This window comes from Hyla sarda, chromosome 6, assembly GCF_029499605.1.
Source record: "Hyla sarda isolate aHylSar1 chromosome 6, aHylSar1.hap1, whole genome shotgun sequence".
In the NCBI taxonomy this organism is placed as follows: domain Eukaryota; kingdom Metazoa; phylum Chordata; class Amphibia; order Anura; family Hylidae; genus Hyla; species Hyla sarda.
In genome coordinates, this window is record NC_079194.1 from 270,680,047 (window position 1) to 270,699,293 (window position 19,247).

Consider the following 19,247-nt stretch of genomic DNA (forward strand, 5'->3'; position numbering starts at 1 on the left):
AAACAGCTGGAAGTTTGCCTCCCTGTGAATGTAAAGGGTACAGTCACATGGGCGGGTTTACAGTGATTTTCTGCTTCAAGTTTGAGCTGCGGCAAAACACTACACTAACACATAATAAAGGGTAAAACACTACATATACACCCCCTTACACTGTCCCCCCAATAAAAATGAAAAACGTATCATACGGAAGGGTTTCCATAATGAAGCCTCCAGCTGTTGCAAAACAACAACTACCAGCATTTCCGGACATCCACTGACTGTCCAGGCATGCTGGGAGTTTAGCAACAGTTGGAGGCACCCTATTTGGGAATCACTGGCGTAGAATACCCCTATGTCCACCCCTATGCAATCCCTAATGTAGTCCTCAAATGCGCATGGCGCGCTCTCACTTCGAAGCCCTGTCGTCTTTCAAGGAAACAGTTTAGGGCCACATATGAGGTATTTCCATACTCGGGAGAAATTGCGCTACAAATTTTGGGGGGGCTTTTTCTCCTTTTACCCGTTATTAAAAGGAAAAGTTGGGGGCTACACCAGCCTATTAGTGTAGAAAAAAATATATAAATTACACTAACATGCTGGTGTTGCCCCATATTTTTTATTTTCATAAGCGGTAAAAGGGAAAAAAAGACCCCCAAAATTTGTAACGCAATTTCTCCTGAGTACGGAAATACCCCATATGTGGGTGTAAAATACTCTGCGGACGCACAACAAGGCTCAGGAGTGAAAGCGCACTATGTACATTTGAGACCTAAATTGGTGATTTGCACAGGGGTGGATCACATGTGACCCCATTTTGGAAACTACACCCTCACGGAATGTAACAAGGGGTATAGTGAGCCTTAACACCCCACAGGTGTTTGACGAATTTTCATTAAAGTTGGATTGGAAAATAAAAAAAATGAAAAGCTGGTGTTACCCTAAATTTTTATTTTCACAAGGGAAAATAGGAAAAAACAAAACAAAAGTTGTAACCCCATTTCTTCTGAGTATATAAATACCCCATATGTGGATGTAAAGTGCTCTGCAGGTGCACTACAATGCTCAGAAGAGAAGGATCGACATTGGGCTTTTGAAGAGAAAATTTGTCCGGAATTGAAGGCCACATGTGTTTACAAAGCCCCCATAGTGCCAGAACAATGGCTAGCCCCCTCCCCCCCCCCCTTGACCATTTTGGAAACTACACCCCTCATGTCTGAAAGATTTTTGGAACAGTGGTCTGTGAAAATGAAAAATCTCATTGTTGCTCCTTCCCTTCTGAGCCCTCTACTGCCCCCGCCAAACACTTGACATACACATATGAGGTATTTCCGTACATGTGAGAAATTGGGTTAAAAATTTTGGGGGGCTTTTTCTCCTATTACCCCTTGTCAAAAACTGGGTCTGGGTCTACAAGAACATGAGTGTGTAAAAATTACTCCCAAAATGTGTAACCCCATTTCTTCTGAGCATTGTAGTATGCCAACAGAGCACTTGATGTCCACACATGGGTTATTTCCATACTTAGAAGAAATGGGGTTAAACATTTTGGGGGACATTTTAGTGAAAAGAAAAACTTTTTTTTTCCATTTACACATCCAACTTTAACAAAAAGTTGTCAAAAACCTGTGAGGTGTTAAGGCTCACTGTACCCCCTGTTACGTTCCTTGAGGGGTTTAGTTTCCAAAATAGTATGCCATGTGTTTTTTTTTTTTTGCTGTTCTGGCACCATAAGGGCTTCCTAAATGCGACATGCCCCCCAAAAACAATTTCAGCAAAATTTGCTTTCCAAAAGCCAAATGTGACTCCTCCTCTTCTGAGCATTGTAGTTCGCCTGCAGAACATTTCACATCCTAACATGGGGTATTTCCATACTCAGAAGAGATGGGGTTACAAATGTTGGGGGGGGGGGCATTTTCTCCCATTACCCTTTGTAAAAATAGAAAATTTTGGGGGGGGAAAACTGCACTTTAGTGAAAACATTTTTTTTTCATTTACACATCCGTCTTTAACGAGAAGTCGTCAAACACCTGTGGGGTGTTAAGGCCTTGAGGGGTGTAGTTTCCAAAATGGTACGCCATGTGGGGGCTTTCTGCTGTTCGGGGCTTCCTAAATGTGACATGCCCCCCAAAAACCTTTTTAGCAAAATTCACTCTCCTTTTTAGCAAAATCCCATTGTTGCTCCTTCCCTTCCGAGCCTCTACTGCCCCCGCTGAACACTTGACATACACATATGAGGTATTTCTGTACTTGAAAGAAATTGGGTTACAAATTTTGGGGAGCTTTTTCTCCTATTACACCTTGTAAAAATTCAAAAACTGGGTCTACAAGAACATGCGAGTGTAAAAAATGAAGATTTTGAATTTTCTCCTTCATTTTGCTGCTATTCCTATGAAACGCCTAAAGGGTTAACACACTTATTGAATTACATTTTGGATACTTTGAGGGGTGCAGTTTTTATAATGGGGTCATTTGTGGGGTATTAATAATATGAAAGCCCTTCAAATCCACTTCAAAACTAAACTGGTCCCTGAAAAATTCCAATTTAGAAAATTTTGTGAAAAATTGGAAAATTGCTGCTGAACTTTGAAGCCCTCTAATGTCTTTCAAAAGGAAAAACATGTCAACTTTATGATGCCAACATAAAGCAGACATATTGTATATGTGAATCAATATATCATGTATTTGGGATGTCTGTTTTCCTTACAAGCAGAGATCTTCAAAGTTATAAAAATGCTAAATTTTTGAATTTTTCACCATGAAATGATGCAAGTATCGACATCAAGAACTGTCCAGCATTAGATGTCATTAGTGACAATATGTTTTGTTATTGTTTCATAGAAAATTGAATAAAATTTGTTTAAAAAAAAAAAAGTCCAGAGTAGGAGAAAATCCTCAGTAAACATATGCTGCTCTGGACAGTTCCTAAAATGGACAGAGATGTCAGCAGAGAACACTGTGCTTGTGATGTCAGCAGAGAGCACTGTGTTCCAAAAAGAAAATAATTTCCTCTGTAGTATTCAGCAGCTAATAACTACTGGAAGGATTAAGATTTTTTAATAGAAGTCATTTACACATCTGTTTCACTTTCTGGCACCAAAGTTTGCCACCGGAGTACCCCTTTACGGACTCTGCCCCTTTTGGCCTTGAGACCTATTTATTTATATGGGACTTTTTGATCACTTTTTATCAATTTTTTTCTGATATACGCAGTTTAGGTTTAAGCTGTTTAACATGGGGGATCATAAGCTTTATATTTTAATAGTTTAGACATTTACGCACGTGACCATACCAAATACGTTTTTTTTTTTTTTTTCAGAACATGACAATACAAAAAAAATTGGGAAAAAACTATTTTGTTGTGAAAAGGAAAAAACATAAGTTATGCAAATTGGGTATTGCCTTAATCGTACCGACCCACAGAATAACGATAAAATAATTTTTACCACACAGTGAATGCCATAAAAATTATTTTAAAAAAGACGGAATGTTTCCAATTTTTCACAATATTTTTATCCACAAAAATGCTGCATGTATTAATCAAGATTTACTACTTCTATAAATTACAATATGTCACGAAAAAAAAAACAATCTCAGAATCGCTTTGCTCAGTAAAATTGTTTCAAAGTTATTACAACTTAAAGGGGTATTCCGGCGAAAACATATTATCCCCTATCGAAAGGCCCCCCGCGATCTCCCTGCAGCAGCCCGCATTCTATGCGTAGCTGCGTCTGCAGTTTCGGAACCCGCCGGGCTTCTGAGACTGGGTCGTGATGTCACGCCACGCCCCCTCCATTCATGTCTATGGGAGGGGCCGTTGTGGCCATTATGCATAGAATGTTGGCTGCTGCAGGGAGATCGGGGGGGGGTCCCAGCGATCAGACATCTTATCCCCTATCCTTTCCATAGGGAATAAGATCTTTTTGAACGGAATACCCCTTAAAAGATACTTTCTATTCCTGTTCCTTTCAATGCTCATAATAATTTCAGTTTCCTCCCACTATGTAGGTGGCCAATTGTTTTTTTATACGTTTCCATGCAATATTTGGTATTTTATTCTTAGAGCTCGCCCGTATGCCATAGCACTTTACATGGCCGTAAATGTTGGCACCCCTGAAATTTTTAAAGAAAATTAAGTATTTCTCACAGAAAAGTATTGCAGTAACACGTTTTGCTATACACGTTTATTCCCATTGTGTGTATCGGGGAAAAAAAGCAAATTATACATAATGTCACACCAAACTCCAAAAATGGGCTGGACATAATTATTGCCACCCTTAACCCCTTAAGGACCGGGGGTTTTTCCGTTTCTGCTTTTTCGTTTTTTCCTCCTTGCCTTTAAAAAATCATAACTCTTTCAATTTTGCACCTAAAAATCCATATGATGGCTTATTTTTTGTGCCACCAATTCTACTTTGTAATGACATCAGTCATTTTGACCAAAAATCGGCGAAACGTAATAAAAAAATTTTTGCGAGACAAAATTGAAAAAAAAAAAAACGCTGTTTTGTTAATTTTGGGGGTTTCCATTCGTATGTAGTAAATTTTTCAGTAAAAATGACACCTTACTTTTATTCTGTAGGTCCATACGATTAAAATGATACCCTTCTTATAAAGGTTTGATTTTGTCGTACTTCTGGAAAAAATCATAACTACATGCAGGAAAATTAATACATTTAAAATTGTCATCTTTAGACCCCTATAACTTTTTTATTTTTCCGCATATGGGGTGGTATGAGGGCTCATTTTTTGCGCCGTTATCTGAAGTTTTTAGCTGTACCATTTTTGCATTGATAGGACTTATTGATTGCTTTTTATTCATTTTTTCATGATATAAAAAGTGACCAAAAATGCAATATTTTGGACTTCGGAATTTTTTTGCGCGTACGCCATTGACCATGCGGTTTAATTAACGATATATTTTTATAATTCGGACATTTCCGCACGCGGCGATACCATATATGCTTATTTTTATTTACACATTTTTTTTTCATGGGATAAGGGGGTGATACAAAATTTTAATAAGGAAGGGGTCAAATGATCTTTATTCCCTTTTTTTTTTTCACTTTATTTTTTTGCAGTGTTATAGCTCCCATACCTATAACACTGCACACACTGATCTATTACATTGATCACTGGTTTCTCATAGGAAACCAGTGATCGATGATTCTGCCGCTTGACTGCTCATGCCTGGATCTCAGGCACTGAGCAGTCATTCGGCGATCGGACAGCGAGGAGGCAGGTAAAGACCCTCCTGCTGTCCTGTAAGCTGTTCGGGATGCCGCGATTTCGCCGCGGCTATCCCAAACAGCCCACTGAGCTAGCAGGCATACTTTCACTTTCACTTTAGTTCAAGTTCAAAGTTGAACGCCGTGTCTAAAGGGTTAATAGCGCGCGGCACTACAATCAATGCTGCGCGCTATTAGCCACGGGTCCCAGCCTCTACAGATCGTTATAGATCGGGAGCGGACACATGACGTTCCAGTACGTCATGTGTCCTTAAGGGGTTAACTTAATATTTGGTTGTATACCCTTTGGAAAAATAACTGAAATCAGTCGCTTCCTATAACCATGAATAAGCTACTTACACCTGTCAGAAGGAATTTTGGACCTCTCTTCCTTTGCAAACTGCTCCAGGCCTCTTATTGGAAGGCGCCTTTCCCCAACAGCAATTTTAAGATCTCTCCACAGGTGTTCAATGGGATTTAGATCTGGACTCATTGCTGGCCAATTCAGAACTCTCCAGCGCTTTGTTGCCATCCATTTCTGGGTGCTTTTTGACATATGTTTGGGGCCATTGTCCTGCTGGAAGACACAAGATCTCAGACACAAACCCAGCTTCCTGACACTGGGCTGTACAGTACGACCCAAAATCTGTTGCTAATCCTCAGATTTCATGATGCCTTGCACACATTCAAGGCACCCAGTGCCAGAGGCAGCAAAACAATCCCAAAACATCATTGAACCTCCAACATATTTCACTGTAGGTACTGTGTTCTTTTCTTTGTAGGCCTCATTCCGTTTTCGGTAAACAGTAGAATGATGTGCTTAACCAAAAAGCTCTATCTTGGTCTCATCTGTTCTCAAGATGTTTTCCCAGAAGGATTTTGGCTTACTCAAGTTCATTTTGGCAAAATGTAGTGTTGCTTTTTTTATGTCTCTGTTTCAGCAGTGGGGTCCTCCTGGGTCTCCTGCCATAGCGTTTCATTTAATTTCATAAATGTTGACAGATAGTTCGCACTGACACCGATGCTCCCCGAGCCTGCAGGACAGCTTGAATGTCTTTGTAACTTGTTTGGGGCTGCTTATCCACCATCCGGACTATCCTGCGTTCACACCTTTCATCAATTTTTCTCTTCCGTCCATGCCCAGGGAGATTAGCTACAGTGCCATGGGTTGCAAACTTCTTGATAATGTTGTGCACTGTGGACAAAGGCAAATCTAGATCTCTGGAGATGGACTTGTAACCTTGAGATTGTTGATATTTTTCCATAATTTTGGTTCTCAAGTCCTCAGACAGTTCTCCTCTCCTCTTTCTGTTGTCCATGCTTTGAATGGAGCAGCCGCAGCGTGTGAGAAAGAGGATCAGAATCCGCTGACATAGTGAGGAACCATCAAGTTCTGCTGAGTGAAGATTTAGCTGGAACAGGTCCTGGCATCCGTATCTTGCCGGGTATTAATTGCAAGCCCTACCTTACTAAGAGGAGAGCGCCGCTGACTGCAACACTTCATCGGGAGATCTTCCTTCCACTACCTGTATCCATGCTTAGTGTGGCACACACAGACGCACAATGCAAAGACTAAGTGAAATTCTCTCCTTTTTACCTGCTTTCAGGTGTGATTTTTATATTGCCCATACCTGTAACTTTCCCCAGGTGAGTTTAAATGAGCATCACATGCTTGAAACAATCTTATTTTCCCACAATTTTGAAAGGGTACCAATAATTTTGTCAAGCCCATTTTTGGAGTATGGTGTGACATTATATCCAATTTGCTTTTTTATCCCTTTTTTGGTTTAGTTCACATACACACAAAGGGAATAAACATGTTTATAGCAAAACACGTGCTACTGCAATTCTTTTCTGTGAGAAACACGGTACTTCATTTTCTTGAAAAATTCAGGGGTGCCAACATTTACGGCCATGACTGTATATGTTTTGGCCACTTCACTATGGCTAATGTGATGAGCAGCTTTATTTTAGGAGGCAGTTAAAATGAATAGTGACACTGCATTATAGAAAGCCAAAACAGACAGTTTTTGAAAGATGATTTTAGCACCAAGGTTGCTCAAGTACCCTCTCCTGAGAATAGTATTTCCATAAAAGGTTCCAGAATACATTTTCTTAAATGTATTCAGTGTGCATCTCCAATGGCACAATACACTGTTCATGTAAATAGAATATCTATGAAAAATGTTTTTTCTTTTTCCATCTGAAAAACACTTGTGAGGTCAAAATGAGTGGTATAGTTTCCAAAATGGGGTCACTAGTTAGGGACTAAAAACCATTTCAGTAAAATCTATACTAAAATTGGCACCCTTCCTTCCTGAGTCATGATGCGTGCCGTTTATGATGCGTGCTATTTATGGTCACATATGGGGTACAGCCCTACCTTGATTAAACTGCCTAACAAATTTTGGGGTACTTATTCTCATGTTCCTTATAAAATTTGAAATTGTTAAGCTAAAAGTACACTGCTCAAAATAATAAAGGGAACACTAAGATAACACATCCTAGATCTGAATGAATAAACTAATAGTATGAAATACTTCAGTCTTTAAATAGTTGAATGTGCTGACAACCAAATCCCACAAAAATGGAATCAAATTTCTCAACCCATGTAGGTCTGGATATGGAGTCACACTCAAAATCAAAGTGGAAAACCCCACTACAGGCTGATTTAACTTTAAAACAAGTCAAAATGAGGCTCAGTAGTGTGTGTAACCTCCACGTTCCCATATGACCTCCCTACAACGCCTGGGCATGCTCCTGATGAGGTGGCAGATGGTCTTCTGAGGATGTCCTCCTAGAGCTGGACTAAAGCATCCGCCAACTCCTGGACAGTCTGTGGTGTAACGTGGCGTTGGTGGATGGAGCGAGACATGATGTCCCAGATGTGCTCAATCGTCTACGGGTCTGGGGAATGGGTGGGCCAGTCCATAGCATCAATGCCTTCCTCTTGCAGGAGCTGCTGACACACTCCAGCCACATTAAGTCTAGCATTGTCTTGCATTAGGAAGAACCCAGGGCCAACCGCACCAGCATATGGTCTCACGAGGGGTCTAAGGATCGCATCTCGATACCTAATGGCAGTCAGGCAACCTCTGGCAAGCACATGGAGGGCTGTGCGGCCCCCCCCAAAGAAATGCCACCCTACACCATTACTGACCCACCGCCAAAGCGGTCATGCTGGAGGATGTTGCAGGCAGCAGAAGATTCTCCACGGCGTCTCCAGGCTCAGTCACGTCTGTCACATGTGCTCAGTGTGAACCTGCTTTCATCTGTGAAGAGCACAGGGCGCAAGTGGCAAATTTGCCAATCTTTGTGTTCTCTGGCAAATGCCAAACATTCTGCACAGTGTTGGGCTGTAAGCACAACCCCACCTGTGGACGTCGGGCCTTCATACCCCCCCCCCTCTCACGGAGTCTGTTTCTGTGACCGCTTGATTGGACACATGCACATTTGTGGCCTGCTGGAGGTAATTTTGCAGGACTCTGGCAGTGCTCCTCCTTGCACAAGGCGAAGGTAGTGGTCCTGCTGCTGGGTTGTTCCCCTCCTACAGCCTACTACACGTCTCCTAATGTACTGGCCTGTCACCTGGTAGCACCTCCATGCTCTGGACACTACGCTGACATACACAGCAAACCTCCTTGCCACAGCTCGCACTGATTTGCCATCCTGGATGAGTTGCACTACCTGAGCTACTTGTATGGGTTGTAGACTCAGGTTTTTTTTTACCCCGTCACCTCGGTGACTGGGGTTTGGAGGTTCTTCTAACTGAAAATTCCCTTCCTAACTATATAAAACTTCACTTTTATTCAACTATTATTAAAAGGTCCCATGTAGTGAATTAAAATTGCAGACTATTCCCTCAACTAGTATTTATTCTCCTGTCTGGAGATCACAGTATTATATACTTGACAGTGGCTGCAGACCACTGTCTACTGGGGAAAACGCTGCAGTTAAAATATACCGTAATCAATCTGTCTTTGATTATATTTTAACTGCAGCGTTTTCCCCAGTAGACAGTGGTCTGCAGCCACTGTCAAGTATATAATACTGTGATCTCCAGACAGGAGAATAAATACTAGTTGAGGGAATAGTCTGCAATTTTAATTCACTACATGGGACCTTTTAATAATAATTGAATAAAAGTGAAGTTTTATATAGTTAGGGAGGGAATTTTCAGTTAGGGTTTTTTTAACCAGTCACCTCGGTGACTGGGGTTTGGAGGTTCTTCTTGGTTTATTAACCCCCTTTCCCGTCCTGGGCATTAAAGAGTGGGTTGTAGACTCAGTCTCATGCTACCACTAGAGTAAAAGCACCGCCAGCATTCAAAAGTGACCAAAACATCAGCCAGGAAGCATAGGAACTGAGAAGTGGTCTGTGGTCACCACCTGCAGAACCACTCCTTTATTGGGGGTGTCTTGCTAATTGCCTATAATTTCCACCTGTGTTCCATTTGCACAACAGCATGTGAAATTGATTATCAATCAGTGTTGCTTCCTGAGTGGACAGTGTGATTTCACAGAAGTGTGATTGACTTGGAGTTACGTTGTGTTTAACCCCTTAAGGACCCAGCCAATTTTCACTGTAGGACCCGGCCATTTTTTGCACATCTGACCACTTTCACTTTAAGCATTAATAACTCTGGGATGCTTTTACCTTTTATTCTGATTCCAAGAATGTTTTTTCGTGACATATTCTACTTTATGTTAGTGGTAAAATGTTGTAGATACCTGCATCATTTCTTGGTGAAAAATTCAAAAAATTTGATGAAAAAATTGAAAATGTTGCATTTTTTTTTTTACTTTGAAGCTCTCTGCTAATAAGGAAAACAAATATTCCAAATAAATTATATATTGATTCACATATACAATACGTCTACTTTATGTTTGCATCATAAAGTTGACATGTTTTTTCTTTTGGAAGACATCAGAGGGCTTCAAAGTATAGCAGCAGTTTTCCAATTTTTCACAAAATTTTCAAAATCAAAATTTTTCAGGGACCAGTTCAGTTTTGCAGTGGATTTGAAGGGCTTTCATATTAGAAATACCCCATAAATGACCCCATTATAAAAACTGCACCCCTCAAAGTATTCAAAATGACATTCAAAAAGGTTTGTTAACCCTTTAGGTGTTTCACAGGAATAGCAGCAAATTGAAGGAGAAAATTTAAAATCTTCCTTTTTTACACTGGCACGTTCTTGTAGACGCAGTTATTGAATATATACAAGGGGTAAAAGGAGAGAAATCTTCCTAAAATGTGCAACCCAATTTCTCTCGAGTAAGAAAATACCTCATATGTGTTTGTCAAGTGTTCGGCGGGCGCAGTAGAGGGCTCAGAAGGGAAGGAGCAACAGTGGGATTTTGGAGAGTGAGTTTTGCTGAAATGGTTTTTGGGGGGCATGTCCCATTTATGAAGTCCCTATGGTGCCAGGACAGCAAAAAACAAACAAAAAACACATGGCATACTGTTTTGGAAACTACACCCCTCAAGACACGTAACAAGGGGTCCAGTGAGCCTTAACAACCCACAGGTGTTTGATGACTTTTTGTTAAAGTTGGATGTGTAAATTATTATTTTTTCCCACTAAACTGCTAGTTTTCCCTCAAATTTTAAATTTTTACAAGGGATAATAGGAGAAAATGCCCCCCAAAATTTGTAACCCCATTTCTTCTGAGTATGGAAATACCCCATGTGTGGACGTCAAGTGCTCTGCTGGTGCACTACAATGCTCAGAAGAGAAGCAGCGCTATTGAGCTTTTTGAAAGAGAATTTGTTTGGAATGGAAATCGGGGGCCATTGTGCATTTACAAAGCCCCCCGTGGTGCGAGAACAGTGGACCCCCCCCACATGTGACCCCATTTTGGAAACTATACCACTTGCAGAATTTAATAAGGAAAAATTTTGAACATATGAACATTTTTCATTTTCACGGATCACTGTTCCAAAAATCTGTCAGACACCTGTGGGGCGTAAATGCTCACTGTACCCCTTATTCCATTACGTGAGGGGTGTAGTTTCCAAAATGGGGTCAGATGTGTGGGGGGGGGGGGGGTCCATTGTTCTGGCTTTGTAAACACACGTGGCCTTCCATTCCGGTCAAATTTTCTCTTCCCAATGGCGTCCCTTCTCTTCTGAGCATTGTAGTTCGCCCGCAGAGCACTTTACATCCACATATGGGGTATGTTCTTACATGGGGTTACAAATTTTGGGGGTCTTTTTTCCTATTTTCCCTGAAAATGAAAAATTTTGAGTAACCAGCATTTTAGCGAAAAAAAATTTTTTTTCTTCATTTTCCCATCGAAATTTTATGAAAATTCGTCAAACACCTGTGGGGTGTTTAGGCTCACTATACCCCTTGTCATGTTCCGTGAGGGGTGTAGTTTCCAAAATGGGGTCACATGTGGGTATTTATTTTTTTGCGTTTATGTCAGAACCGCTGTAAAATCAGCCACCCCTGTGCAAATCACCAATTTAGGCCTCAAATGTACATAGTGCACGCTAACTCCTGAACCTTGTTGTGCGCCCGCAGAGCATTTTACGTGCATATATGGGGTATTTCTGTATTCAGGAGAAATTGTGTTACAAATTTTGGGGGTCTTTTTTTTATTTTACTGCTTGTGAAAACAAAAAAGTATGGGGCAACACCAGCATGTTAGTGTAAAAAAACCTACATTTTTTAAGCTAACATGCTGGTGTAGCCCCCAACTTTTCCTTTTCATAAGGGCAAAAGAAGAAAAAGCGCCCCAAAAGTTGTAGTGCAATTTCTCCCAAGTACGGAGATACCCCATATGTGGCCCTAAACTGTTTCCTTGAAATACGACAGGGCTCCGAAGTGAGAGAGCGCCATGCGCATTTGAGGACTACATAAGGATTGCATAGGGGTTGACATAGGGGTACGCAAGTGATTCCCAAACAGGGTGCCCTCCAGCTGTTGCTAAACTCTCAGCATGCCTGGACAGTCAGTGGCTGTGTGGAAATGCTGGGAGTTTTTGTTTTGCAACAGCTGGAGGCTCCGTTTTGGAACACTGCCATACAATAAGTTTTTCATTTTTATTGTGGGGGGGACAGCGTAAGAGGGTGTAGTGTTTTACCCTTTATTATGTGTTAGTGTAGTGTAGTGTAGTGTTTTTAGGGTACATTCGCACTAGCGTGATATGGTGAGTTTCCCGCTAGGAGTTTGCGCTGCAGCAAAAAATTTGCCACAGCTCAAACTTCAAGCAGGAAACTTACTGTAAACCTGCCCGTGTGAATGTACCTCCAGCTGTTTCAAAATTACAACTCCCAGCATGGGAGTTGTACTTTTACAATAGCTGGAGGCACACTGGTTGGAAAACCTTCAGTTAGGTTCTGTTACCTAACTCAGTAATGAGTTAGGTAACAGAACCAGTGTGTCTCCAACCAGTGTGTCTCCAGCTGTTGCAAAACTACAACTCCCAGCATGTATTGATCGCCAAAGGGCATGAGATGTAGTTACGTAACTACAACTCCCAGCATGCCGAGACAGCTGTTTGGGCATGCTGGGTTTTACAGTTTTGCAACATCTGGAGGTCTAAAATTTGGAGACCAGTGCACAGTGATCTCCAAACTGTGGCCCTCCAGATGTTGCAAAACTACAAATCCCAGCATGCACAAACAGCAAACTGCTGTGTGGGAATGCTAGGAGTTGTAGTTTTGTAAGATCGGGCTACAGTTTGTAGATCACTGTGCAGTGGTCTCTAAATTTTAGACCTCCAGCTGTTGCAAAACTAGAACTCCCAGCATGCCCATACAGCTGTCTGGGCATGCTGGTAGTTGTAGTTTTGCAACATCTGGAGGGCTACTGTATAGTGGTCTCAGACTGTAGCCCTCCAGATGTTGCTAGGCAACTCACCGGCTTCCGTAGGATCCAGGGAGCCAGCTGCACGACATCACCGCCTGCCGATCACAGTCGCCCGCAGATCACTAAGTGACCTTTGGCGCCGGTCCCTGTCGGATTCCCCGTCCTGCCCCGCCTATTGTGGGTGGGCAGAACGGGGAAACCGAAAGTAACCCCCGGCCCCTATCTGCTATTGGTCGTCGTGTCTAGACGACCAATAGCAGGGATAGAAGGGGTGGCACCCCTGCCACCCCACTCCTATCCCTTCAAGGGGATCGTCGGTGTCTTGGACAACCGCGATCCCCCTTATATTCCGGGTCACCATAGACCCGTAATTACCCGGAATCGCAAGTGTGAATTCATTTGCCTCGATCACCGACATGGGGGGGGGGGGATGGGGTTAGGGGGGGTCTGATGACACTACAACAACCCCCCCCCCGGGCATTTGCGACGGGTGCCTGCTGATCGATACATGTACGTCATGGATCCTTAAGTACCATGGTCCCATGACGTACCGGTACGACATGTGACCTGAAGAGGTTAAGTGTTCCCTTTATTTTTTTTTGAGCAGTGTATGAGCTGAAATTACAAACTATTGGAAACATTTAATTTTTTCATTTTTAAGGCCTAACTGTAATAAATTCTATTAAACTTTAGGGGACTGTAAAGGTCATATGACCATTGCACTTTTAGATATATTCCTTGAAGGGTGTAGTTTTTAAAATGGGATCTCATCTGTATGTTCTATGTGTATAGCATTCTATATGTATGAAAGCTCCTTTTTTTGTGCCATGATCTGTAGTTTTTTTTATAAATTAACTTTTTATATTTTTATGATATATGAAGTAATAAAAAAATCATCAATTCTGGACTTTGATGACATTTTTTTTTTCGTTTCAATGTGTGGTTTCATTATCATTATATTTTAATAGATCAAACATTTCCGATTGCAGCAATACAAAATATGTTAATGTCTATTTTAACTTTTATTAAGGAAGGACCTTATTTACATAAACAACTTATTTTACTTAATACTCTTTTAGTCCCCAAAGAGGACTATTACATGCAATCTTTCTATTGCAAACACTGTTCAAAGCTATACCACAGAAGAACATTGATCAGTTTTATTGGTGCACTGCTTCTCTAGTCTGCCAAAGCAACATGGAGAAGCAGATTGACTAGTGGAAGGCACAGAGAAAGGTGAGGGCCCTTGGGCTGTCATTCAGCATAAACGGGACAAAGTGATGGCAGAAGGATCTACAGTATATCAGCTTGTAAATGTGCTTCTTATAACCCGACCATCTGTACTCCGGTGGGAAACCAAATTTTTATAATCAACTGGTGCCAGAAAGTTAAACATATTTGTGAATTAAAGAAAATGAGAAATATAAGATTGCAACTAATACACTTAAGGCGGCTAGTTATACTAGAGGACTTTACTAACCACTATTGCAGAGACTGTTTAGATACATTGTGCAATACATGCATGTTAATTGCCGGACTATCGGAATTCTGAACCAACAGACATCATCATTTATACAGAAGCATTTCCACAATTGCAGGCAGTAATCCATTTACCATTGGGGCCCAATGGTTAAATGTTTATAAAATTAGTGCAAAATTCTTTTAACATAGTTGCTATTTTATGTTTTACTTAAATGTATGGTCATTATGGTCTAAATAAATTTTATAGCTTTTTTAAACACATTGTTTCCAATTATTACCGTGTACCATCTAGTATGGGGAGATCCTTGAGGTGTGGTTAATATATTTCTACAGATTTGTGAATTACTTCTATTTAAAAATCTTAACCCTTCCAGTACTTATCAGCTGCTGTATGCTCCAGTGGAAGAAGTTGTATAGTTCTTTTTGTCTGACCACAGTGCTCTCTGCTGACATCTCTGTCCATATCAGGAACTGTCCAGAGAAGGTGAGCTTTGCTACGAGGATTTGTTCCTGCTCTGGACATTTCCTGACATGGACAGATGTGTCAACAGAGAGAACTGTGGTCAGACTGAAAGGAACTATGCAACGTCCTCGCCAGCATACTGCAGCTGATAAATACTGGAAGGATTAAGATTTTTATATAGAAGTAATTTACAAATCTGCTTAACTTTTTGCCACCAGTTGATTTAAAAAAAAATTTCCCAGTACCCCTTTAAGGTTCTAAATACTACAGAATTTAGGAAATAAATATTGTCTTAAATTTTTTATATTAACTTTTTCTGTTAAAACATGAAGATCGAACTACCGCAAAGTTTAACAAATTGGGTTATTTATTGCAGTTTTTAAACATACAGGACGTTCAAAGCTATATTTATACAAGCGCACACCAATATTCCTCCCCTCTCCGGAGGGAGGAGAGGAATATTGATGAGCTGGGTGGTGCTGCGGCCAGCGGCACTGACGTCAGAGTGCCAGTTAGCAACTCATTAGCATATACCGAAAATAGAAGATTACAAGAGAACAGCGGGGCGGATCTGGGCACGGTAAGCATGAAACTGATCAGTGTGTCACGCACTACCAGCCAGTACCGCTGGTTAGTGCGGGGGGGGGGGGGGGGGGAAGCTGACAGTTTTCCTTTAAATCAACAAAAAGGCGCAATAGATGCCAGGGATCCAAACCCGATCACGGTTCACTTTAGATAAGCAGACAACAGCGCAGCACTCCAGAACTCCAGTTGTGAGATAGCACGCAAGTTTGATCAGCCCATGTCAGCAGCAACGTTTTAATACATCAAGAGAATCTTTTTCAACTCCTGGAGTGCTGCGCTGTTGTCTGCTTTTATATCAGTGTATGCTTTCTTCAAGTTTAGAAAAATGCTAATATTTTCAACTTTATGAAAAAAAAAAAATTTCACACACACATATATATATATATATATATATATATATATATATATATATATATATATATATGCTGAACGTATAGACCAAAAATGACTACTCATACAATGTGTCACAAAAAAACTAAAACTAAATCACATTACCAAGCAAAGTAATACTTCAGATTAGAAAATTTAGGTGGTCTTGAAAGCCAAAATAGGCTGTGCTTTGTACTTAACATGGAACAAAAATATATATTTTCTCTATAAATCTATTCCTGTTTGAATACTTGCTGTGTGGAAATCCGTCCAGCGTCACTATAATCCCTCATATTCTAAAGAAATGTGTTTAATTGTTGAGAGTACATTGACACACCATATCTGCTGCAGATCCGCTACAGATTTGATACTATGGATCTGCGGTGTTCAATTATATCTTTGTTGATTTAACATCAAGATATCTATAGCAGCAAATCCGCAACAGATAAGGTACGTCTGAATGTACCCTAAAAAATACTACAAAGTATATTATCTTTGCATACAGTATTCACGGAACAAAAATTGTAAGATATTATTTCTCTAAGCATGATATGCTAGGTCTAACTGATTTGAATTCAGTTAATACAGTTTTTTTCTATTGGTTTTTGTTTTATATCTTACAAAGCAAATTTAAGCTACTTGTTACCTGTAATCATTATGCACTCCAAAACCAATACAATTTGGGATCCCCAGTGCAGGGCAATTGTGAGACTTTTTCCATTTATCAACTGTTGGAATAAACAAACATGTTAACATATTAGGGGAACAACTTCACTGCATTACATTTGCCAATGTAATTTCTAACATTTTTGTAAATCACTTTATTAACCTTAAATGACTCCTTATTAAAAAAAAAAAAAAAAAAACTACTCTAAAATCTTGGCCACTGGTAAAAGCTATGTCAGGAAAAAAGTGCTATGTGCTATGTACAGTAGGGACACACAATCACAGAGTGTTGATCAGCTGAAGGGGTTTTGCAGCTATTTTGTACCCAGCCTACATAATAAAAAATAAAAAGCCTATACATACCTCTTGCTCTCCCCTGTAGAGTCCAGTATTATGGTGCCTGATCTCCGGTGACAGATTCAGATGCTACGTGACCCCACCACTGAGTTGGTGGGATATCTCTGCAGCCAGTGACTGGCGGAGTGGCGATTTGTTTTAACATCTGCAGCTCAGAGAAGCTAATCACTGGAGTGGTGTCACTGGAGACCAAGCATCCTGAACGTATAGGTTTTTCATTTTAATACACAGCCTGTGTACTTAAATTTAAAAAGATTTTTTATGGTGGATAGTGCCGTCCATATTGGCTCTGCTAATCCAATCTGCTTCAGGCAGCCTAGCATCGATCAGTATAAGCAATCCAATGATTGCTTATAAAAGTACCCTTTGGGGATTTAAAGGGAAACTGACAGCCTGTTCACCTGAAATATACCCAGTATACTGAGTTATAGTGTAGGTAAACAGCATTTAAAACAGTGGTCACTGGGGTTATCCAGGAAAAAACTTTTTTTTATACATCAACTGGCTCCAGAAAGTTAAACAGATTTGAAAATTACTTCTATTAAAAAATCTTTATCCTTTCAGCACTTATGAGCTGATGAAGTTAAGGTTGTTCTTTTCTGTCTAAGTGCTCTCTGATGACACGTGTCTCGGGAAACGCCCAGTTTAGAAGCAAATCCCCATAGCAAACCTCTTCTAGACTGGGCGTTTCCTGAGACATGTGTAATCAGAGAGCACTTAGACAGAAAAGAACAACCTTAACTTCAGAAGCTCATAAGTACTGAAAGGATTAATATTTTTTAATAGAAGTAATTTACAAATCTGTTTAACTTTCTGGAGCCAGTTGAAATATAAAAAAAAGTTTTTCCCTGGAATACCCCTTTAATTGGTGAAGTAGTTGTAGAGTTATTCCAGCTTCCTAATCTATTGTGGTGCTGTACGCAATGGAGGCAGAGAGCTGGCTTGCCAATTCACAGCCTGCCTGCCCCAGTTATGAATATTGAAATGTATTTCACTCACTCTCACATCACCAGGACGTGAGAACTTTTTTTTTTTTCACCCGCAAAAAAAAATGATACACTTTATTAATGTTATTAATGATAAAATTAAAGGGGGTGTACAAAGTACAACTGGTCCTCATATGGCTCTGTAAGATTGAAAGTTAAAAGGGATGATAAGAGTTGTGTCCTCAAAAGGGTTAACTTTTATTAGGGGGAGGTGATTATTCACATTTATAACAACATTTTCTTATTTGTTTGTTTTTGTACTAATTATTTACGTACAAAGGCAAGTTAGAGCCCTCCGGTTGTAGTGCCAGCTGATCAGGACCATTGGGAATTGCGGAGGTACAGATCAGCCCCTCAAGCTAGCCGGCACATATATTTTTAAATGAATGCTGTGATCAACTTTTATCATGGCATCTGAAAGGTTAATGATGGGCACTGGCCATATCACTGATGTTCGGCTTTAGCGGTAAATCAGTACTTACCAAGTTATAAAGCGGTAATTCGGTACATACCAGGTATAAAGCATACTTCATACACCTGGAGGCAAACAGGGAGTAGATATGCATGTCCTGTGTTGTTAGGATGATATCGGGAAACTTTTTATTTATTTTATTTTTTAAATATGCCCAGGCTTCCTGCTAAAAGTAAAAGAGTGTGTACTACTTCTCCCACGCTCCCCCACTTCCTGGTGCTGTAGTCAATATGTTACATTGCTGCTCAGCCAATCACTGGCATCGCAATAACCGAAACCTCCCGTGGAGCAGAAGGGCTATGAATACTAGAATCCAAGAATACTGTATTCCAAGAAATGAGAATTAAAGTATTATTCCTATCTGGGAAATGTATGACACATCTACAGAATACTATAAATGTCTGATTGATCCTCACCTTTAGAAGCCTATTATTTTATTACACAAACAATATAACAGCCAAGTGGTGGAATCCGCATCTATGAGACATTTATGACCTAGTGACAGTTTGTAAGGTTGAAAAAAAAAGACCAGAGTCAATCGAGTTCAACCTAAAACCCTACTGTGTTGAACCAGAGGAAGGCATAAAAAATACCCATGAGGCTGATTCCACTTACCCCATAAGGCTAAGTTTCAATTTTTTTAATACACCTAAAAAAACACCAACAAAAATGCCAGAAAAACGGCCACAGCTTTTTCCTGCGTTTAGGCAGTTTCTCTGGTATTTTTTCTGGTGTCTGGAAACAGCCAAATTTGTCCCCTGTGGCAGTTTTTTCACTGCCTTCAGGGTACCACTCTGTGGGTTGGATGTAGTCCAGAGTGTAAGGAGGTGAGGAGTGATGTACA

At 40.4% G+C, this 19,247-nt stretch overlaps 1 protein-coding gene and 1 long non-coding RNA gene across 6 annotated transcripts in view; one reads left to right on the forward strand and one right to left on the reverse strand.

Annotated features, from left to right (window-relative positions):
* VRK3 (VRK serine/threonine kinase 3) overlaps window positions 1–19,247 on the reverse strand; it is a 175,346-nt gene that overhangs the window by 62,313 nt on the left and 93,786 nt on the right. For all 5 annotated transcript variants that reach the window (XM_056527296.1, XM_056527292.1, XM_056527293.1 and 2 more), the window contains one exon: window positions 16,569–16,650. In XM_056527296.1, coding sequence (XP_056383271.1) covers window positions 16,569–16,650 — 82 coding nt within the window. The remainder of the gene's footprint in view (window positions 1–16,568; window positions 16,651–19,247) is intronic.
* Window positions 1–19,247, forward strand: part of LOC130277051 (uncharacterized) — a 54,468-nt gene that overhangs the window by 34,717 nt on the left and 504 nt on the right. The window lies entirely within an intron of this gene.